Source organism: Ammospiza caudacuta, chromosome 5 (assembly GCF_027887145.1).
Source record: "Ammospiza caudacuta isolate bAmmCau1 chromosome 5, bAmmCau1.pri, whole genome shotgun sequence".
NCBI lineage: Eukaryota > Metazoa > Chordata > Aves > Passeriformes > Passerellidae > Ammospiza > Ammospiza caudacuta.
Genome location: NC_080597.1, coordinates 30637956 through 30659371, shown reverse-complemented (window position 1 = coordinate 30659371; position 21416 = coordinate 30637956). Strand labels below are relative to the sequence as shown.

The 21416-nt window shown below is 44.1% G+C and overlaps 1 protein-coding gene across 1 annotated transcript in view; it reads right to left on the bottom strand.

Moving 5' to 3' along the window:
- GRIN2B (glutamate ionotropic receptor NMDA type subunit 2B) overlaps positions 1 to 21416 on the bottom strand; it is a 204932-nt gene that overhangs the window by 21304 nt on the left and 162212 nt on the right. The window contains exons 5-9 of the mRNA XM_058805276.1: positions 9884 to 10092; positions 9394 to 9565; positions 8571 to 8724; positions 6907 to 7032; positions 3855 to 4084 (exon numbers count right to left, since the gene is read on the bottom strand). Of these exons, the coding sequence (XP_058661259.1) occupies positions 3855 to 4084; positions 6907 to 7032; positions 8571 to 8724; positions 9394 to 9565; positions 9884 to 10092 (891 nt within the window). The remainder of the gene's footprint in view (positions 1 to 3854; positions 4085 to 6906; positions 7033 to 8570; positions 8725 to 9393; positions 9566 to 9883; positions 10093 to 21416) is intronic.

The following is a 21416-nucleotide window of genomic DNA, read 5'->3' as shown; positions in this document are numbered from 1 at the left end:
AGTCAAATGCGTGTGAAATTTCAGCAATCTATATTTATTTGCAGGCATGCAGAAATCAATTTCTCTTCTTTTCATGTCAATTACAAATTACCATTTTGATACTTTATTAACTTCTTTGGCATTTCCAACTAATTTATAGGAAAGGATACTATTTTTTTTTATTATTATTAACCTACTGCCTTCTAAATCACTTTATTTAAATGTCCTGCTGGCTGTCCACATTTGCTTTTATTCTATTACTACTTTATATGAATGGAAATTACGTATAGCTATTAGATTACTTCACACATTAGTTCATTTTATATAATCTTTCCTGTATTTATTGCCTTCGTTAGACCAAAATACTGCAGGCGCTTGTTTCTCTAATGTGTCTGAGGCTCTCCCGCTAATGGAAATTGGGTTACATCTTCTGATTGCACTCAGATGAAACCCAGACCCAGGAGCTGACTGCATGTTCTGCAGCAGGCCCTCTCACCACTGGGGCTTTCACAGGGCTCAGGGCAGCAGCAGCAGCAGCCGCCACGTGGATCCTGGGTGGATGCAGCCCAGCAGCAGGTGCAGAGATGCTCCAGTTGGGCTTGCTGGGAGCTGGCACAGCCACTGTGGCACTGCCCCTGCCAGGAACACCTCCAGCCCCTCTGCTGCACAGGGTGGACCAGTGGAGGTGGAAGGTGCTGCTTCGGCTCCTATGCTGGAGGAAAGTGGTTCAGCATGCCACAGGCACAGGGAGCTGGGAAGGAGATGCTGTCAACATCAGGACTTTTCCTGCAGAGCTGACAAGGCCAGTGCTGCTCTCAGGCAGGAGCAGGTTTCTCCCCCTTCAAACTGCTCATGGCTGCCCCAGAGTTAAGAGCTAAAGCTTGATGTGTGATTTAGCAGATCCCAAGCTTCACATGAGGGAACTAACAGCCATCATAAGGTGGGCTCCTGCCCCAACTCTGGCACCTGTTTTGAGCCAGCTGTGCTCAAAGGGTGGCATTCAGCAAGGTCAGCATCACCTGGGACAGAGAGAGAGTGGCAGAGGTCTCTACATTCATACAGGGGGCCTCCAGACACCGTCAGTTCAACCTGGTACCCTGGGACAGAGGCATCCACTCCAGCCCAGCTCAGACAGACATGCTCAAGCATCCACAGAAGCACAGTGGGGGCATGACTTTAGTCATTGTATTTGCATGCCATTAGGAAGTAAATGCTGGGGCACAGCCAAGACAGCATCCAAGAGACATCCACCATCCTGAGCCATCTAGAGCATTTCAGTCAGTTTTTCTGGGGAAGTGGCATGCCAGCAGCTGTAGGCATCTCTTGCAGTGGTTCTTCCCAGGCAAAACCTAGGAAGAGGGTCCAAGGAGACGCTCAGGATTGCTGTTGCAGAGTGTAGCCAAGTGACTACACCAGCCTTGGCAAGTGCACACCAGCCAGGTACAGGAATGGATTTTGTGAGTACATCTGGCATTTTGGCTGCTCTGCAGTGTCAGTGGGACACCTTCCCCAGGTACTGTCGCACCACAGAGACGTTTGCAAGCAGATCTGGGTTTAGGCAAGTAGGAACAATGTAATTTTGTTACTGTCACTTTGCCGATTGGCTTGGATTACATCATCTGCTAAGTCCTTGTGCTGGACACAGGTGTCCTTACCAGCTGATGGAGAAGGCCAGGAGACCAATCTGCCTGACTTCTGCTGCGGACACCAGATCATACATTTGGGATAAAAGAGATTGGAAGCATCAATCTTTCCCCTTGGAAAACAGCCTTTCCCACCTGGCTTTGAACAGTGACTGACTCTTTTGAAAGTCTGAACTGGCTTTAAGCAGACAAAAGAAGTAAGGTAGAACACAGTGCACCTCCATGTGCCCTGGATGTGGCTGTGCCCTTCCTCCTAGCCAAGCAGTGCAGTGAGAGGGTCAGTGAGTTGCAAGCAGTGTGCAGGCTTCAGAAAAGGGTAGAGAGGAGATTCAGAAGAGTGAATTCCTCCCAGACCAGGGGATCTTGAAGCACTGTGACAAATGTCTGGATGACTGCTCACAAATCCTACAGGGCTCTTTGCATATTCAGAGAGTAAAATCCATAAGCCCAGTAGATCAAGCTCATTCACTCACTTTATTTTGGATGGAGTTAGTCCCACCTGCTTTATTGCCCAAAGGCAGCTGTTGGCCTTCAGTTTCACCAGCCAATTTTCATTTGATTCCAGATGCTCTGGTAGGTTGTAATCTTACCCAAATATTGCACTTGCACTAGCAGCTATGTTTGAGGCATACCACAATCCTCCATGTACTATAGCCTTTCTCTTCCCCAAGGAAAAAAGCACATATGCTTTAGCGTAGCAAAAGTAAATACAGGTACATTGGCAGAGAAGTAGAAGAAAATGGCCTCAATCCAACACACACAGGTGGCCCGACAGTGAAATCAACTAAAACAGGCCTAGAAATTTGTATTCAAAGGCTCTGTGAAGTTCCAGCAGTCACTGCTTTCAAATGATATTTCATGCACATATCTCTGCAGGTATGAAGAATATCTTGAAAAATGTGAGAATGGAAGCATGTTCTCTCCATGAGCCTAGGCACAGCCTGAAACAATAGATCTCAGCTACAAACTATCCCATTTAGCTCAGATAGTTGAAAACCTAATGATGACAAACTAATGTTACCTCTGATAGGGCTGGCTTGTTTTGAACAGTATCTTTCAATCTGAAGGTTAGAGCTCACAGTTTCTAAGGAGTCTCTGCAACAATCTCCACCTGACAGAAAAGCATCCTCCCCTCCACCCCATCCTCAACAGACCACATAGCAAATGAGGAGACAATGTGAAACAAATTGAGGTCAAAATGAAAACAAATAACAGGAGCACTTCTGCATGGATTGTATTATTCTGTGCCACGTTTCATTCCAGGAAAAAAAACCCAACCAAAAACCAAACAACAAAATGAGTAAGAAAAGCTCCTATGGTTAATCCATCACAGGATTTCGAGCCTGCTGAACAGGACACCATATACACAGGAGGCCTGGTCACAAATTATTTCTAGACTGTCACGACAGACACAAGAGTCAGTAACTACAACCAACCCAGCAGCCACAACTGACACTTGCAGTCCTCCTCTTGCTGCTATCCCCAGTAGCAATGTGTGCAACCTGTTGCTATTTGGCTGCCCTGCAGTGGCATGACCCCTTGAGCAGCCCCAGTGACTGCACAAAGCATTACACCCTCACGAGCCAGACAGTGCTACCCTGCATGTATCAGCAATCTCAAATCCTCAAATGTTCAGAGTCCAGCAGAAGCGAATGCTCTGCATGGACAAAATGCTGCGCAGATAAACAAGGCATTGAAATGCAGTCTGAACACAAAATGATTTCTAGTGGTAAGCCTCCAAACACCTTGAAAAAATAACAGTATAACTGCAAATGCAAGCAATAGTAAATCATCAAAGGCACAGTGATTTACCCCCATGGACAGAACTTGTTTTCAGAATAAATTAATAGATCATATTTGCTAGCCTAATGGCCAGCATTCCTACCCAAAACAAATGATTTAATCCTGAAAAAACAGGTTACAGCCATTTTACACATCGTCTCCAAAGCTCCATTAATGTGTTTCTTGCTGACAGTCAAGGTATGGTTTGGGATCATGCAAGCAAGCACAGTTCAGTACAGTCTATAATTCATTCCTGAAGTGCTTAAGGCATGTAAAAGTGCAACTGAATACCAATGAAGAACAGTTGTGCTATTTAAACTAGGGTCTAAAGCTCTGATGATGTGACTCTGGAAACACCTGCCCACTTTCCTTGTGAAAGGAAGGAAAGAGATGGTAGAGCAGCCTATTCTGGGGAAATGGCTGCTTTGAGGGTTTGGGGGGATACATTACCTTTTTGTCACTCAAGCCAGACACCTGGTCCACGTATTCCTCTTGGATCATGAAGGCAGCCAGGTTGGCAGTGTAGCTGGCCAGAAAGATGACAGCGAAGAAGGCCCACACCGACACCATGATCTTGCTAGTGGTACCCTTGGGATTCTGTACTGGCACAGAGTTGTTGAACACCAGCCCCCACAGCAGCCAGATAGCTTTGCCAATGGTGAAAGAGGGACCTCCTGGTTCTAGAGTGATTGAGAAACATGATCCCACAGTGAGCATCTGACAGTAAGTGGTCTGCATTTCCAGTCATATACACATCTTGATTTCAGAGTTAAGAGCAGAATCTATTCCCACTTGTGAGGTGAATATCTGCAGCTGCACTCCCCAAAGTTCATGCTACCATATCTCAGCTACATACAACCTGAAAAATTATTCTTTAAAAATGTCCTCAGATTTTCATATTTTTCTATCTCAGGGATTTCCACTGAAACCTTATACAAGGGCATTTTTTTAATTTGACTGAAGTATCTAGAAGACCAAACATTTAATTTTGGTTGAAGAGTTGTCCCCAGAAACAGAATTTGCTCAGAAACATTCTATCCTCATTTCCATCTGTTCAAGAGTAATGTCCTCAAACTCCCAGTATACGTCTGTGTAAAACATGGCTCTCTTTACTGTACTTGTAAAGGTATGAGGAAGAGCACCATCTGAAATAACAGGGCTCTACAAGTACTTCTGCATGAATGCTCCATTACTCAGCCTGTTGAAGATCCATGAACCAGAGAACAACACAGCTCCCTCTCCCCATATTTTGTGTCTAAGGTACGTGACAGTGACATCTACTTCTTCCACCTTAAGAAAATCTGCAGGTCTGCCCTAGATAGTCCAGGAGCAGATCCAGTGTTTTAAAAGCTCCTATTTTCCTCTTCTCCCTTTTCAGTGTGGAAGCTCAGTCATTCCCCAGAAGCCATGTGTGCTAAGGAAGCACTAGATCTGAAAACATGTGAAATGGCACCTGTTTCCCAGCAATCCTGTATCCCCAGCACGTGCTGGTTCCATTAGTGGGAATCTAACCCAGAATTTCCTCAACTTGAGCACAGGAAGAGCTGAGAGGGAGAATGCTGATGTGATCACTCTTTGGACACTGAGAAGATCCTCTTAGGATGAATGGAACAGTTCAAGCATCTGTCCTTTCTCCAATGGTGCCAACCTGATCAGCATCCCACGCTTTATCTCCTCAGGCAGGCTGATTGGGCCCTAGTGCTGCTGCCTGTGGTTGACTCCAGCAAAATAGCAAAAGGAAAGAAAGTTTTGACATGCCCCTCCAAACCTCCAAGCAGCAAATAGCATGGATCATCTGGAAACACTAACCGTGTTACCCTAAACACAACTGAAGAATGCAAGGGGCTCATTTTCTACCCAGGGAACTGCACACCAAGTTCAGAGCACAGTCATCACTTGGTAAACAAGTGCCTTTAAATTCCAGGGAGGTGAAGTTCCTAAGAGAAACACAGTTTGGCAGTCTTTGTCTTTTTACATGCTGGGGTGGTATTTTTATATCACTCTCTACCTAATGTGTCCTAAGAGATACAGGTGAAAGGCCTGAAAAACATCAGTGAGAATTATATGGTGGAAGGAAATCTTGAGTAGTTCCCTTCTAAAAGCCTTCCTCTCTCCACTGATCACCTTATGTGCTTCCACAATTGTTTTGTCAGACACAAACCAAGATTGTAATGGGAGATTCCAATCCAAAAGTCTTGATGTCCGTAAAGAGAAAATGCAGCTGTTTAAGGCGTACTGTCATAGTTCAAATGCAGCCAAAGTAACATTCGCCAGGGTTCTCATTACCAAATTCAGCATTGCAGTCTCTGCAGCAGATTTCTGTATCTTCATATTTCATCTCTCAGGGATAATATCTGTCTGATCATGCAATACTCTTCATAATTACTCAGAAATATTGATACTTGTAGCTGCAGTTTGGCTAACTTAACAACTGCATAACTGCATGCCTGTACTAAAACCTGCTTCCAGTTCCACATCTGTGTTAATACCTCCTAAGAGACTCAGGTTTCTCAGTACTTGTGCCCACAGATCCGTGCAATCACGATCAGGTGCCATAAAGGCCCTCCACAGCTCTATGTTAAGAGACAAGTTCTCCACTTCCCCATATATGCGGTTCTGCCTGCATTCTCATTAACACTTTTTATTTTCACTCCTCTCTAATTTGATGGCATAAATTCACTCAAAGCACTAAACTTGGGAGCAAATGAGTGCATTTTCCAGTAACTGTCTCTCTCCCACTATTCTGTATGAACAAATAAATCCAGAAAGATTTGAAGGGCTGATTCACCAGGGGGTGAAGATATGCAGATGACTGAAGACTCAACTTGCTAATTGTTTTCATGTCAATAAGGGGGAAAAGCTGTATCTTAGGAAGGACACACAGCCTTTCTTTAGTTCATCTGTCTGCCTTCTGAAGATCAGAACCAAAAAAATGGATCAATTGCTTGGTCCAAAATTTCCTGCTGCCCTTGAAAATAATTTTTTTACCCACTCCCAAGAAAATCAGTTTCCCATTCTCTCAGTTGGACTTAGAAAGCCAGAAAGGCAGGGAAGGACCTGACCAGGTGACAGATGTGGATTCTGGAGGACAGAGCACTGTGCCAGGAGGCCAGCAGAGTGACTTGCTCTGCAGGGAGATGCAGCACTGAAGGATGGATTGACAGTGCTGAGCCCTGTGATTGTCTCAGAGTGCAGCATCGTAGACCCTGCCAGCACTGGCTACCAGGGCCCATTTTCCTTCAATGAGAAACAAGTTGGAGCTGGTATGTGCTTTAGACATGAAAGGCGACACAGCTCCGTCTCTCACGCCAAGCAAATGATCCATTATACACATCTGCTCTCTTCACAGCCTTTTTTCCGCCTCCATCCCCATCCTCTTCAGTCTGAATGCAGAGCTCAGAGTGGGCTAGATCCCTATCGCATTCAAGGCAAAGGAACACCCCAACAAACAAACAGAGACTGGAAACCAGAGGGGATCATTGGAAGAAACAGCCTCCCTTACCTCTGCCATCAGCAAGGCACCGATTGTAGCCCACAGGGCTGAAGTACTCAAAGACGAAGACAGCCACCGCAGAGATGATAAGCAGCATCACAAACATCATCACCCATACGTCAGCACTGAAAGGTTCTGGAAAGGAAGAGAAAACCATGGTAAAAGACCTGATAACACCTCACCTCCTTTGCTCTCCAGGGAAGTCCAGTGTGGGGCAAACTGGGTTGGGGAAAAGCAGAAGTTAAAACAAAGTCTTCAACCTGATTCTAAAAACTTCTTGAACTGGAAAAACTGAAGTTTCTGTCTCTGTATTGACTGCATTCCCTCGTACTGTTACATTTGTGACACATGGCTCCATCTGGAACCACGCACAGCCATTGTGGCATGCATTGATAAAATAAAACACATTGATGAAAGATTGTTCCCAGGAAGTCCTCCAGCACCATCTGGAGAGAGTGGGAAAAATCAGGCAGAACTGGCAGAGTTTCAGACAAGCATCCAACTTTCAAGATGTTATCCAGCCAAAGAGCATCTCCAAATTTCTAAGGTTCAGCCATAATGACAGTAGGTTTTTAGTATTCCATCCCTCTAGCAATGGGAACACTGGCTCATTCTAGAAATGTTAGTGTTCGTATTCTGCAAGTATTTGATCTCTGCCAGGTTTTCTCCTTCTCCCAGTCTGAACAGAAAAAGATAGGACTGAACTAGATCAAAGAAACAAAGAACTTTGCTCCAGAGTATAGCCAATATTGCAACTTCAGTTCAATTGCAGTTTAGAACTTAAGAGATAATTTTAACATTGCTTTTACATACCCCAGCAATATTGGTGGACTTGCTAAGGGGAAAAACTCCTGAGGAGTTAGTAGTCATGAAACTCATATTTAAAAAGGTCTGTGAGAATTTCATTACCCATATAAAAGTATTTCTGTCTGTGAATGTTCTCAGGACTCTGGCAGAGAGCAGACAGTAATTACATAACTCATATAGCGTATTTGCAGCATCATAAAGCACTTTATAAAGCCAAATAGTAGACACCAGGAAGGCAGGAATGTCTTGGGGAAATGCAGTATCATTTCCGTATTCTCTGATCACCTGCCGTCGCTGAAGGACATTAGAAATACCTTTATTGTAAGACACAGTGTCAGCACAGAACCGATGGCTCAACCGTTCTTGTAAAGGTCTATTAGTTCTCTAACTTCTACTAGGCGTCAAGGGAGGGCTTAGTTAACAACATCTTTACAAACAATGTCTCTCAATGTGCAACTATTTACTGCCAATTGCTATCACCATGTGTTATGGTATCCCAGCTATAAGGTTTGAATCAATTTTCTTCTGGCCTACACTCCTTGAACATACTATTAGTTGAATCACTGGGAAATCAAGTGCTGCAGTGTATGTGACAACTCTGAGTAAGCCAAATTTTTCTAGGATTAGGCATACAATTGCTGAAAAATGTCTTGGCTTGGAACCCATAGGCAGTGCCTATTGTCACTTGCATTTGCCTGGATTTTGCTTGCCTGTGACTCAGTTCTAAAACATTACAGTATATTTTTATATACGTGTCCCACAGGTACTCCCAAAAAAGAGCTTTCAGACTAAGAATCACAAGCAACCTTCACCTAATTTTTTTTATGACCACTGGGTGAAGTTTTAATTTTAGATTGAGACAATACCTAAGAAGGCAGAAGGTGAGACAGTTCCATTGCTACGTGACACCATGACACTGATTCCCGTCTCAATGAAGGGCACAGAGAAGTCCACCACTTCTGAACGTTCCTCATTAATGGTGAGGGATCCCACAGCCATATAGGCCCGTTTGGTGACAACCTGGAGGAAGAAAAGAAAGAGATCACACACAGACACTAGGCAGCCCTCAAGCACCACAGGCAAGCCCCTTCTCATCTTCCTGCCTTTCAACACAATCCTTTTACTCCCGTAATCCCATTCCCTCTATTGTTTGTAACATCTCTCCTTTCTAATCTTTCATCAGGACATCTTCTTCTTTCAGAAAACCTATAGACATTAATCTTCTCCTCAAAGCTGGTCTGTGTACAAAAAATAGATCCACAGAGGTCTTAGGATAAACACATCATCCACGGAGAAGACGTCTTATCTCATTTTTCTGTCCTTGCTTTATCCTCCCTCAAACACTGCAAAGCCTTATTTCATTCTTTATTCACCTTATATACAACCTAAGCATAATCTAGGTTGCAGCAACCATGGTGAATGGATATCAGCCTCTTTCTAAGACTGTGTAGGCCAAATTTGTGAGACCATAGAGAACAATAATTAATGGTCAGACAAGAAAGGTTGTCATGGTCAGAGCGTCAGAGCAAATTAATTCACTCAGTGCCAAGAAAGAATGCAGACCAGTCATTTCTAGAGTCACCTCTGTCCCTGCCTCAGAAGGGGACCCAATAATAATGGGAGGCTAGACCTGACCGGTATCACCCAGCCCAGGGTTGAAGCCCACCATGCCCTCCCCTTGCTGCTGACCTCTCCAATCATTCCATTCCACGTCCCGTTGATCTTTTTTCCATGCTTGCCATTAGTCACCAAGTAGAGGTCATAGGTGAACTTGACAGACTTTGAGATTTTCTTGAGGATGTCTATGCAGAACCCCTTGCAACATTTCTTCATGTAATCCGGCTCCTCATCAGTTTTGTTCCTGAACCATCACAATAATAATGGGTTAAAAGACTGGGAGAAACAATTGTAATTCCCCTCTGTTGTCAGTTTGCATTCCCCCTCCCACTATATAATGTGGACAATTTATACTGTGCTATCTGTACTGGAGGGTGAAGGGACACACTGCAATGATTTGCCCAAAGGGGCCCATCATGAGTGGACACGGGACAGGCTGGGCAAATGGAGGTGATTTTCTAAAAAAGGGTTATAGATTATGATGGTATTGGCCCAAAAGACACTTTACATTCTGCTGAGAACAAAGAGCCCCAGATGAGCAGAAGAATACAGGGGCGCATACTCAGTCACGATGCGTTTTTGGCAAGGGACCGTGTTCCTCATGCAGGTGCCACTTAGGGGATCCACGTTCTCCACAATGACAAATGGTGCCTCTTCCAAGGTCACGATACTCAGGTGATCGTCCTCGCGTTCCTCAGAGTCGGGATACAGCTCAAAGCGCGGCCACACGTAATACTTCATCTGCAACTTTTTTTCCTTCCATTTCCCCACCTGAGGAGACACAAACCACAGAAGATAGACTTCTAATTGTGCCATCCCTTTGCATCAACCACAGCCACTGCAGTAAGAGGTAAGAGGACCATCCTGGAGTACCCAAACTCATGACTCATGTAAGATGGAGACATTTCTGGGGAGAAGGCTCTGAGCGAGTGGATTCAAACAAGGGGGAAGTGCAGAACAAGAAATATCTCTGAGCTGTCTCATGTCTGTTATGGTCTCACCTCCTGGGAGAGTGAGTGGATAACCATGGGAATGCTGTGACTGTGGTCAAACAGACTTATAACCTTCAACCTTTTCAGCCAAACAACTGGAACACAATGACTTGGTTACATACCTTAGCTGGAAACAATGAATTGTTTTATGTTTCTGATGCATGAAAATTAATACCAAAGAGTATCTATGATGATTTTTAAATCTTGCTATTTTTTCCCTAATTCTCATAACTTCCATAAATCTCTTGCAATTTTAGAACACTTAATTTTCCATTTCCTAACTGAATAGAGATCATATCTTCAGTAGTCAAAAAAGGGGGCAGGACTCAATTATCTCATACCTACTGCTAAGAATGAAAGCTGTTTAGAAGCCACTGCAGTCCTTAAAGAGACAGTACATGCAAGCTCACCCACTGCCCAGGCAGACCATTTCTTGCAAAAAAGAACCCCAAAAAAACATCCAGGGAAAAAAGAAAACTTGAACACCAACTGTACTTTCAACTATCAAAGTCTCGCCTTTGTTCTCAATTCCCCCTCCCACCATCACAGTTGACAGTAATTAGCACCTTGGCTGGCAACCAAAGCTGAGAGGGTGAAGAAGCTAACTGGGCTTTAGAAGAAGCTTTCCTGTATGATCCTCAAAGCAAGTCCTCCAGGCCAGGACTGAGACATGCTGACTTGATGGCAGAGGCAGTGTGGGTGCGTGGGAAGCTTGCATGACTGCTCTTAGTGGTGTACCTGCTTGGTGGGTAAACAGAAAAGCTTCACTCCACTCCAAACCAACACCCCTCCCACAACCCCCTAAATTTCAGTCATTTATTTATTGAAATGACAGAATGGGAGGGAGAAACATTTATTAAAGGCTCATTAGGTGTCAGTGGATAATCTGTGAAACTCAAAGCCCAGCTGGGGTTTGGCATTTGAGAGCATCCAGAATTCACATAAAACACTTGTCACCTTCAAAACAAACAAACACTTCATCTGGCCATGAAAGAAAAATCCTCTCTGAGGGCTGTGGAGGGGAAGAAAGGCAGAAGAAATCACCCAGAGACAGCAGTTTCCACATCCACCCTCCTTGTTCAGGGTGAACACAGCACCCCAGTGAGCACAAGGTGGGAGGGTTGTAAAAAGGTGGGCAGTTGGTCTTGCCTTCCCAAAGGCAAAGAATGCCAAGGAGAACTTGCCAATAATGTTCCCTCCACCCATGGAGATGCTCTGTACTCATGCTAATATCTAAGCCTGGATGTGGAAAGTGAATTTCTAAGGGAATAAAGAGCACAGACTCACATGCTTATCCAGGGTCTGCTCAGCCCTGGGCTTCCCACTCATTCACCAAGCAGGTCAATTCATCATCATCTGAGCCAGAGATTTCTGCAGTACTACTTTAGCTCTCAAGTAACTGAGCTCAAATCCCCAAAAGTAGTAACTGCCACACAGGGCTCAGCAGGGACCAGTGATTAAGATGCTGCACAGAACAGCCCAGTTTTCAGCTCAGCAACATTAACTTATCATAGAAATAAGTGGCTGATGAAAGAGACATCTCACAGAATCTCAGCAGCACTTAGATATCTCAGTAACAGGCATGATATAACCCCCTAAGTGATAAATTAGATCAGATAGGCAAACCCAACCCATAATTACCCAGAAGTTCTCTGGGATAGAAAAGGGAGTTCACAAGGCTGTGTGCCAGGCACGTCTCACAGTGTTGTACTACACAGAAACATTATGAAATTAGGATAATAATGACAGCATTGCCACAGCCTTCTGTGCACTAAATCACCTCACCTGCAAATACAGTAGTACACATCCATTTCTTATTATCCCAATAAAATAATTCTAAATTGTCCAAAGAGGAAGAAAAACAGGAAGTAAGTAAATGTTCTGATCTCCAAATCAATGATGGATTGTCTCAAAAATATGTGCAAATGTTACATTTTATTGCTAACCTGAACAATCAGATATGCCACATAATTCCATACATGTTCAGATATGAATAAGAAAAGTCAGAAAATCATAGTGAATTAAAAGAGGGCAGACTTCTTTGCATGCTTATGCATGCAAAGGTCAAATATATATGCTCATAGTTAAAGAAGGATGGGCATAAGCAACATGTGGGCAATAAGAAACACCACATGTGCAGAGGATGGAGACAATGCAAGATAAAGAATACTCAAATTTGTAGGCTAGATAATCTGCCATAAGAGGAAAGGACCAATTCACTGCAAGGACAAAAGTTAGCAGAGTTAAATGCCATAGATTTGTCCAGGTAAAGAGGCCTAAGCTTAAAGAATATAACCTAGCAAGCTGTGCAGAGCAGAGCAAGGCATTTCAGAAGTCTCAGGGTACTTTGTATTAACAGCTTATGAACTGTTATTACTTGGGTTCTGATGAGTGCTTGCCTCAGCAAAAAGAGGGAAAATAAACTATCCCAGGCATCCTTCATATTGGTCACCCTGCAGTTTCAAGACCCGTTGGGTGTTCTCCAATCAGTCCAGTCATCCAAACTCCCACTAGGAGCCCTGAAAGGTCACAGAATCAGTAAAAGTAAAATACTAGGAATCTATAAAAACTCCTTTCTAATCATATTCTCCAATCCCTGTATAATGTTACTTTATGCTAGGATGCAGCTCCTAAGCAACAGAATTTCACCTTAACTGTCCCACACTCCATCTGATCATGTCAAGAAGTAAAGTCACTTTGGCTTGGGGGTGAATTTGGAGGTGTTCAAGGAAGGGAGTAGCTAACTTTTAACTTAAATATAAGATCTTATTTTGGATAACAAGATTGGAAGTAGAAGTCCAATACATTTGCAAAGAAAGAAAGGGAGAATTATTGTAGAACAGAAAGGTAATCACACATGCTATTTGTTTGTCTAAGCATATAAGTTATCCCATGCAGACAAAAGGTAAGATTGCCTATGCAAGGGGAAAACAAGTGGGAGCCTTCTGAAAGCATTCCAGCCAGCTGGCAAATTGCCTCAACCGTGGTATAATACAGCCAGAATAAAAGAGTTCTGCAGTATGTTAATGCGCATCTTTAATGAAAGGTGCATCGCATTAGTTCCTTGAAACTAATTCTTAACAGAGGCTTTTCTCTCCTCCCACGGGAAGCTAAGGCTTGTAACAGCCATTTGTGGCAGATGTTTCTCTAACCTGGCCCTACACTGACAGAGAGTCCGTGGTCTCCACAAGCAATCTATTCCAGTGCTTAGCTATCCTTCCCATTAAAAAGTGAGGTTTTTCTCCTGATGTTTAACCTAAATCTTCTCGCTCCAATTTATACCAGGAGAGTGTATTTTCTTATTCTCCTACATGTGCTCTTTTCAGTGTTATCAGGTCAGTAAGATATTTTTAACAGAGAGGAGCTGATAGTCTCATTCAGTGGGTATCTTATAAGCTACCCTGGCAAAAGCAGCCACCTGTTCAAATGACTAGCATCCAGTCTCACCATTCACAAAATCCTTACCCAGATGGGTAGTATGGACAAGTAGAAGCTACTCCCATGAATTTCCAAAATCATCTGCTCCAACAAAGGCAGAAGTAAATTCCTGAGTCCCTCCTCATATGGCAAGCTAGGACTTCAAAATACAAGAGCATCTGGAAAGACCTACAACTATTGTCAACAGATGGAAAACTAAAATCTCCTAGAAATTCAGTTTTCAAGGGCTAGGCACAAGAACACAGTTCTGAATTAAACCATAAATGTTCAGATATGTTTCTTAGACAAGATACTCAGCAGCATTGCACTGGTATTTGGGGTGGAGGTTCAGGAGAGGGCCTGAACCTTTGGATGCTTGTTTTTCGACAGGCTGGAGTAAAACTAGCTAGGTGAAGTCTCCTGAAAGTTATTATTTTATTCAGGCTCCTGTTTGCACCATGCCTTGCACCACTCTCTTTTCATTTACAATCTTATCTCAATTCCTGCTCTCTCTCTTCCCTGCCCTCCCTCCCCACCCTGCTATAGAAGAAATGCAAAAGGAACAAAAGGGATTTGGTTTCATCTGCAGAATAAAAAAAAAAAAAAAAAAAAAAGACCATTCTAAACTCACTTAGGACTTGAACTGCTTTCTGCATTTTCCCAAAAGATCAATGTTTCCTCCCTTATTATTGTTTTTTTTTAATTTCTTTTTCCCCAGGAGCTAAGGAGTTTATTCATTCCAGTGAGGAAGCACTAAAGCAACAACAGAGAGCATGAATTAGGAGGCAGAAATTCCCTATTCCACAAAGCATCTCTGTAACCCAATCTGCATCCTCGTGGCTCCACATTGGGTAAAACTGAGATAATGTCATGTTTTTACATCTGGGATGCACTGGGTAGATAAACACAGAAAAGACCACAAGGCTCACAGATACTGTAGAAATGAGGAGACACATACACGTGTCCATGTGTCTAGAGCTTGATGAGGGAACACATACAGCATGTGTCTATGAATGGTATAAATGTGAAATGTATAAATGTGTATAAATGTGCAAGCTTCCTGTCTTTAAAATTTGGAAAAATCTTACATAACTTTTCCACCTGAATTAAATACATGAAAGACGGAAGATCAAATATAGAAATAGTAAAGGTAGGATGTTGGACAAGGGGCAGAAAATAGGACTGTTATTGGTAATACAGTTGATGGAGAAGCATACCTAACCCCTCTGGGAAGCAGGGCATATCCAAGGAGAAACAAGATTCTTGTCAGTAGAATTGGTCCAGATCCTGAATGAGGACATGGGAAAACCAGAACAACTGGGCAGGACCTGAAAAGGACTACTCTAGAAGGACCATAGAAATAGCAGTTATAACTGGGACACTGCCAATGGAAGTAGGCATAACTCAGGGTACATATAATAAAGGTAGACCATGGGGATGCTGTTGTAACCTTAATGCTGCAGTAGACTGTGAAGAAATAAATCATGCATAAATAAAGTAGAATAATTTTGGATTGAAATAGGTTTCGGAAGGCTGGTACAAGATATTCCATGAGGACTGAACTACAGAGATCTACTGTAGCTCCACAGGCTTGGCTTTTAGTCTAGATGGAGATGTCATTACTGTTTCTAAAGAGAAATTTTATCAAGAACTAAGTTATTACGGAAGTCTTTAGCTTCACAGAGATTAGATGGAGAACAAATGCAAATTTTCACAGCAGCACCTTGATGTTTCTTTTTCTGGATCTGATAGCTGGCATCTTTCTTTACCCCAAAATTACTCAACAGGCAATAGGTCGTGATGTTTTACACTCAGTTTGGACAAAGCAGCAAGGAACCTTACAGGAAAGCTAGTTATCAGAAATAACCTTGGATTGAGCAATTAGGGGAACAGAGAGCCTGTCTTAAAGAAGGAGATTAAAAAGCTTGTCTAACCTAGATAAATGAAAGCCAAGAGGGGATATGACTGCTCTGTATAAATAAAGGGGGGACAGATACACAAGGGAGAAAAGAAAGTGATTTTTTAGCAGGAAAAACAATGCCAGTAAAAGAACAACTGATTGTAAGGAAATTTGCCTTGAAAATAAGATGGATTTTAACCATCAGAGGGGGAAGTTCTGAAACAGCTGTCCAAAAGTAGCTGTGAAAACAACTAAAATGGAGTCAAGAAGCAGCACAACTGGTTTGTACAGGGCTATATGATTTTGCTGCCTAGAGCAGAGGGATGGGACCAGATGAGCCTTTCCAGTCCAGTGACTACAGATAAGCAGAAGCAAGAGGAGGAATTCCACTGTGAAAAGCCTTTTCCCCTCAATTTTTCCATCTGCAAATGTCAAAACTCAGTCTTAATCATCATATCTCTGTCCCCCAGCTAACCCACATGAAGACAAAGACCGATGCAAATGATACCTCCAACTCCTTTGCTCCTATTTCCCTCATTCAGCAGCAACACCTTCTCTAGTGCCCTGAGAATAAAACATTCCTCTTAGCCTTCACCCAAGCTGGTTAAGCTGTGACTCTCAGATTTACAGTGCTGACATCACACCCACTACCAAAAGTATCATTCCTGAGATGCTACAGGTTTGTATCCTCACACAGGCTGGTCTACAGCAGGTGGAAAAGAGATGCCACAAAGGGCAAGAATCCCCTGTTTACAGACACTTTAAGGTGATTAATTAACCACATCAGCCAAAGCAGACAAGAAATGGTTGTGAATGCTCCACATGCAAAATTAATTAACACAAAAACAACACTCCTTCCTGAACCTCAAGTTCACCTTCCACAACCACCTGGGGAAGGATGCTTTCTTGACTGCACCTGCAGAAGCAGGAATTGCTCCTAATAGCCTTTCAATTAAAAATGTTGGCTACAGGAGATGGTGTGATTTTCTCCCCTCTATATTTATACAGCACCTAGCATATGCCAGAAGGAGAGAGGCTGAGCTTAAAGTACAGACAGGGTGAGATAGTTGCTCCTGCTTTACAACTCATTCTGGGAATAAAAGCTCTTTGCAGAAACACAGTCTTCCATCTCACTGAGGTCTGGCATTTACACAACTCTTGCCATTTTTGCTGAAACATTTATTTCCTGGTGCATTTATGTGCCTTTTGCAGTTGCTAAGGTCCTGTCCCCTGCCATGATTAGCCAGAGAAGGTTAATGAGGTATACTTTGAGAACTTCTGACTTCTGCAAAGTCAGTGAACTATGGGGCTCCACTGGTGTCACACAAAGGTCAGAGCTGTGAGAATGCCAAAGAGTTTGCCTTGCTAAATCATTCATCCAAACCAGAAGGCACCAAGAATTCAATACAGGTATAAAACTAGCCCCTCTGGGAGATGATGGTGTTCTTGATGGTAGCATTAATTTGGTATCCCAGAAAGTGGTTCATGCAGGCAAGGCTGGCCTGGATGCAGCAGGGACACCAGGGGGACATAGTTATTCAAGGACCTTAGTGCTACCTGATGTATACATAACCATGATTTATGGAAATGCAGACTGCAATCAGCACAGGCATAAATAGGAGACATGAGGAGAGAGGAAGCTGTTAATGGTAGCGGGGGCTATGATCTGAGTAGGCTGGAGAATGTAACTCTGAGCTTCTGGCAGGGGCAAATCAGGTGTTAGGATTTCGGAAGAAGAATTAGAACAAAATTTTTATCTTAACAAATACTGAAAACTGACTACCATCCAACATAACCCACCTTCAGCTAACAGGCAGTGACAGCACCTGACTCAGACTCTTACTTAATAGTGTTGTATACTTAGAGCCATCATGCCCTTCTGAAATGACTGTGTGAGGACAGGGGAGCTTAAAAAATGTCCCAAATTCCAGCAAGATCAGTCTTTTCTGATTCTGGTCTGGTAAATAAAATCTAAAGTTGGGGAGCTTATACTATCCCTATCATTGTTCATCTAAGGTGAAAGAAGGTTTCACCTTGAGCATCTCTACTGCTCTCCTTTGCAGGACTGTGAGGCAGGGGAAAATGTAGCAGGGGTTCTGGTAAGATTGCACATTTTGTGTCCCAGGCGGTTCAGGAGTCACAAAGGCTTTAAAGAAAATGTATTTTTATGTGCATGTATAGGCATCTAAATGCTTTATGTAAGCATTTTGCAGTCTCTAGGACTGCATCCGCATTGTGCAGGTGTGTGTCTGCATCCAGTACGTGTCCATGCATGTAATGCCCTATCTAATGATTTTTCCCCTTGGCTTTCCCTGTTGAATTCTGGGTTTGAGTTTCATTTTGCTGAGCTTTCATTTATTTCACTCAGATTTTTTTTTCTCCCCCTAAAGCATGTTACACAGAGGGAGGGATGCTTGCCAATTCACTCCACAGTCTGGGAGACAGTTTAGAGCTTTGGCTGCTAAATGGGTCCAGTACAGTGGTGTACAAAACCCTGACACATGTGCAGTGACACCTGCTCTCTACAGTGATTGAATATCTCTCCCAGAATCTCTTGGGATCTGAAGCTGAAGGAATGTTCAAAAATGCAGATGCAGAAGAAGGCCAAAGTTGTTCCCCTGTGCTGAGAAAACCTAAATGTTGAAGCTGGCCCCAGCAGGGTTAGGAGAGGAGAAAACATAAAAAGAGAGGGGGTGAGTTACCTAAACCTCACTTTTTTCTATGCTCTGCAAGCAAGACTGAAGGCACTGCTTGAAAAGCGTCTCTGAGAATATCAGAGAGAGATGCTTTACCTTTCAGTGGGGGGTTGTCAGAGTGGGTGAAACACCTCCCCACCCCTCAGAGAGCACCAGAGCCCCTGCCCTTGGCCCTGTGCCTGGCAGCCCCACACTGCCCCTGTGCAGAGCTGCACACCTGCCGAGAGCAGCACTGGCACGGCTGTACACACACCCCTCTGGCAGGGAGAACACGGGGTGCTCAGCTCTCCTCTCACTGCTGGAAAGGGGAGGATCAAACCTCCTCCAGAGGAATTACTGCACACGTTGGGAGCCAGATTCCAGGGAAACCAGTTACAAAACCACAAGTCCCCGTTTCTTTCTTCTCCCACCACAGACAGCACTGGGCTGATTGCAAATGCTGTCCTCATGGGCAGAACACCCTTTGTCTGGATCCTGGGTCTGGAGTCACACTGGCATAGCCACAGCCAGCCCCACTACCTCCAAATCTTCAGGGTGCGTATCTGCAGCCCCCCTCACCCTGGCACAAGGCAGGGAGTCTAGTGCATGCACCAGGGCCACCCAAGGGACAGCCAGCTGAAACACTGCTCCAAGGTGTCACCAGATCTCCAAACCAAGGAGAAACAACAGGTCTGCTCTGCATCCTGGTTCTCTGCCAGGACTCTTCTCTTGGCTTTGCAAAGAGACAGGATGGGAAGCAAAGCTGTGGGATAGGAGCAACCAGGGACAACCTTGCTGCTTTCCCTGTATTCCATGGGTGGTAAAAGGGGCTGCTCACTGCATTCTTGCACCTTTTCTTATCCACAGTCTCCCTTATCTGCCTCTATGCAGAAAGCATGTAAATACCCTCATGCCCTGATTCAGTTTCTCCTCCTTCTTTCTTTTACTCACTCAGTTGCTCCCCAGCAAACACAGGGGACAGGGAGTGGGGCTGGGGGAAAGCAGCAGACAGCAGACAGTCTCCATCTCACCCATGTAACAGAAATGGATGGTGGTCCCTCCTGCCCGGCCCATCTCACCCACCCACCTCTGGTCCTGCCTCCTGTCACTACTGTGCACCATGGACACAGTCCTCACTGCGCAGACCTGTGTCCTGACCACTGCCTCCCTCATGTCTTCAGTCTGGTGCCCCTGCGCCAGGACCAGTCAAAGGAGTGAGAGCAGTGCAAGCAGTCGAGAAACCTGCAGAGATAGGGGAGCAATTTGCAGGGTGATTTCCCCCCTGTCTCAGCTCCCACTGACTTAGATATGGACTGGCTTGTCTGCATCCCAGCAGCATCCACCTCTGTCCTGAAATGAACTGCTGGCCCAGGCCACAGCAGTGTGAGCACTCTACATCTCCATCAGCAGTGAGACTTACCATGGTACTTCTGCCTGCAAACCAACCTCTCATACAGCACAGACTGCCAGGCCAGATGGGGCCCCCCAGGAGCTAGTGTGGGCTGTACTCCCCAGCTGGAGACTTCTGCCTCAGAAGCTCAAGCTTCAGACTTTCTGATGGATAAGAACGCCAGAAAGAGAACCCATGAGTTTCAGGCTCCCACCTGACTCATTGCTACAGCCAAGAGCTGGGCTTTGCTTGAAAACCACAGCATTCTGCCAAGTTTGGGAGGAGCATTAGACAAGACCTGCCAGCTCTACCTACACCTTACAGAGAAGATCCAACCAGGATGGAGCCCACCAAGCAGGACAGCTGGTTCAATGGCACACATGTGCATATGCCATGCTGGTTATAGCCAGCAAGTGCTCTTGTGAGTGATTCTGCCAAAGGTTTTCTTCTCCTTTCCCACGCCATTCACAGGTACTCACACACAGAGGTACCCCCCAGCAGCAGTTATCTTAAGCCCATCTGAGCTTGGAGTCCAAGCAGAATTGCCAAGGGCCCAGCTGAGGCCATCTGGGCTGCAAGGCATCTCTGTGCAAAAGGAGCACAACCAGACATGAGTGTGGAGGGAGTGAGAGGTAACCTTGAAAGCAGTGATTTGGAAAGGAGAGAAGAAGCTATGTATTTGCCAGCCCTAGGTAGCAAAGAAGAGTTAAGCCAAGAACTGTTTTCTTGGGAGCGTGGCCTTAAAGAAATAAAATTCTTCCCTTCTCTCAGACCTGATAAGCCTCAGATACACCTCTTTTTCAATGTGTGTCATTTTGGGCATAAAGATGTTAACACAAAACAGGATCTTGTGCCATTTCTGTGGCCTAAAAGTAGGAGAACAGGCATGACAGAGGCAGTCTTGGAGACATAAGATGAAGCTAAGGCTCTCAGCAGGTTGCAGGATATCTTTTATGATGGCATGTAAGTCCACACACAGAATGATTTCCGTCAGTCTAGAACCAGGTGGATAATTTTGTGTATTTAATGTGTGTGTGCTGTGCAGTTACCACTGTTTTAAGGGGATAAGCAGTTAGCCTGTAATTAAGTTCTCTGACATTTTCCATTGCAAGAATCTTCAGGTCAGTTCTCTGAGAAAAAACAACAATTCCATGTTTTGCAACAGGGATTTCAAAGTCAGCAGGGCAAAAATTCTGAGGTTAAGGACATGTTTTTTTACTTTGGCCCAATAAATTTCATTCTGTCTTAGCTGCATTATAAACTGTTGAATAATCACAATTTCTTTTCTATCACTTTGTTGCAGAAATCCTGGTAGCCAGTCCGAACAGCATCTGAGCATAAATGTTTAAGAGCTAAACCCAGCACCTCAGTCAATCAGTGGAGACTCCCCACCAGTGCCATGGTAAGTACCACACCTCAGCTTTGACAGAGCAAGAGAAAGGCAGAGGTCCAATCAGGCTACACACAAAATGTGGACAAATCATCCAGGTTCTCTTCTACCTGTTTAAATGTGCCTCAATGTGAAAAGGTCACCTGCACTCCACTAGTCAGGATGCAGAAGAAAGGCAAACCACTTTGAGCTTTCATTAATGTCTGTGAAACAAGTGCAGGTTAGTCACCAGCTCGAACAGTCAGACTCAGTGCTGAAAGCTCAGCATGCATGAGAATGAACAATTTATTTTACTGAAAAGATTTTGAGGGGTTTCCTCTTAAGAAACAAA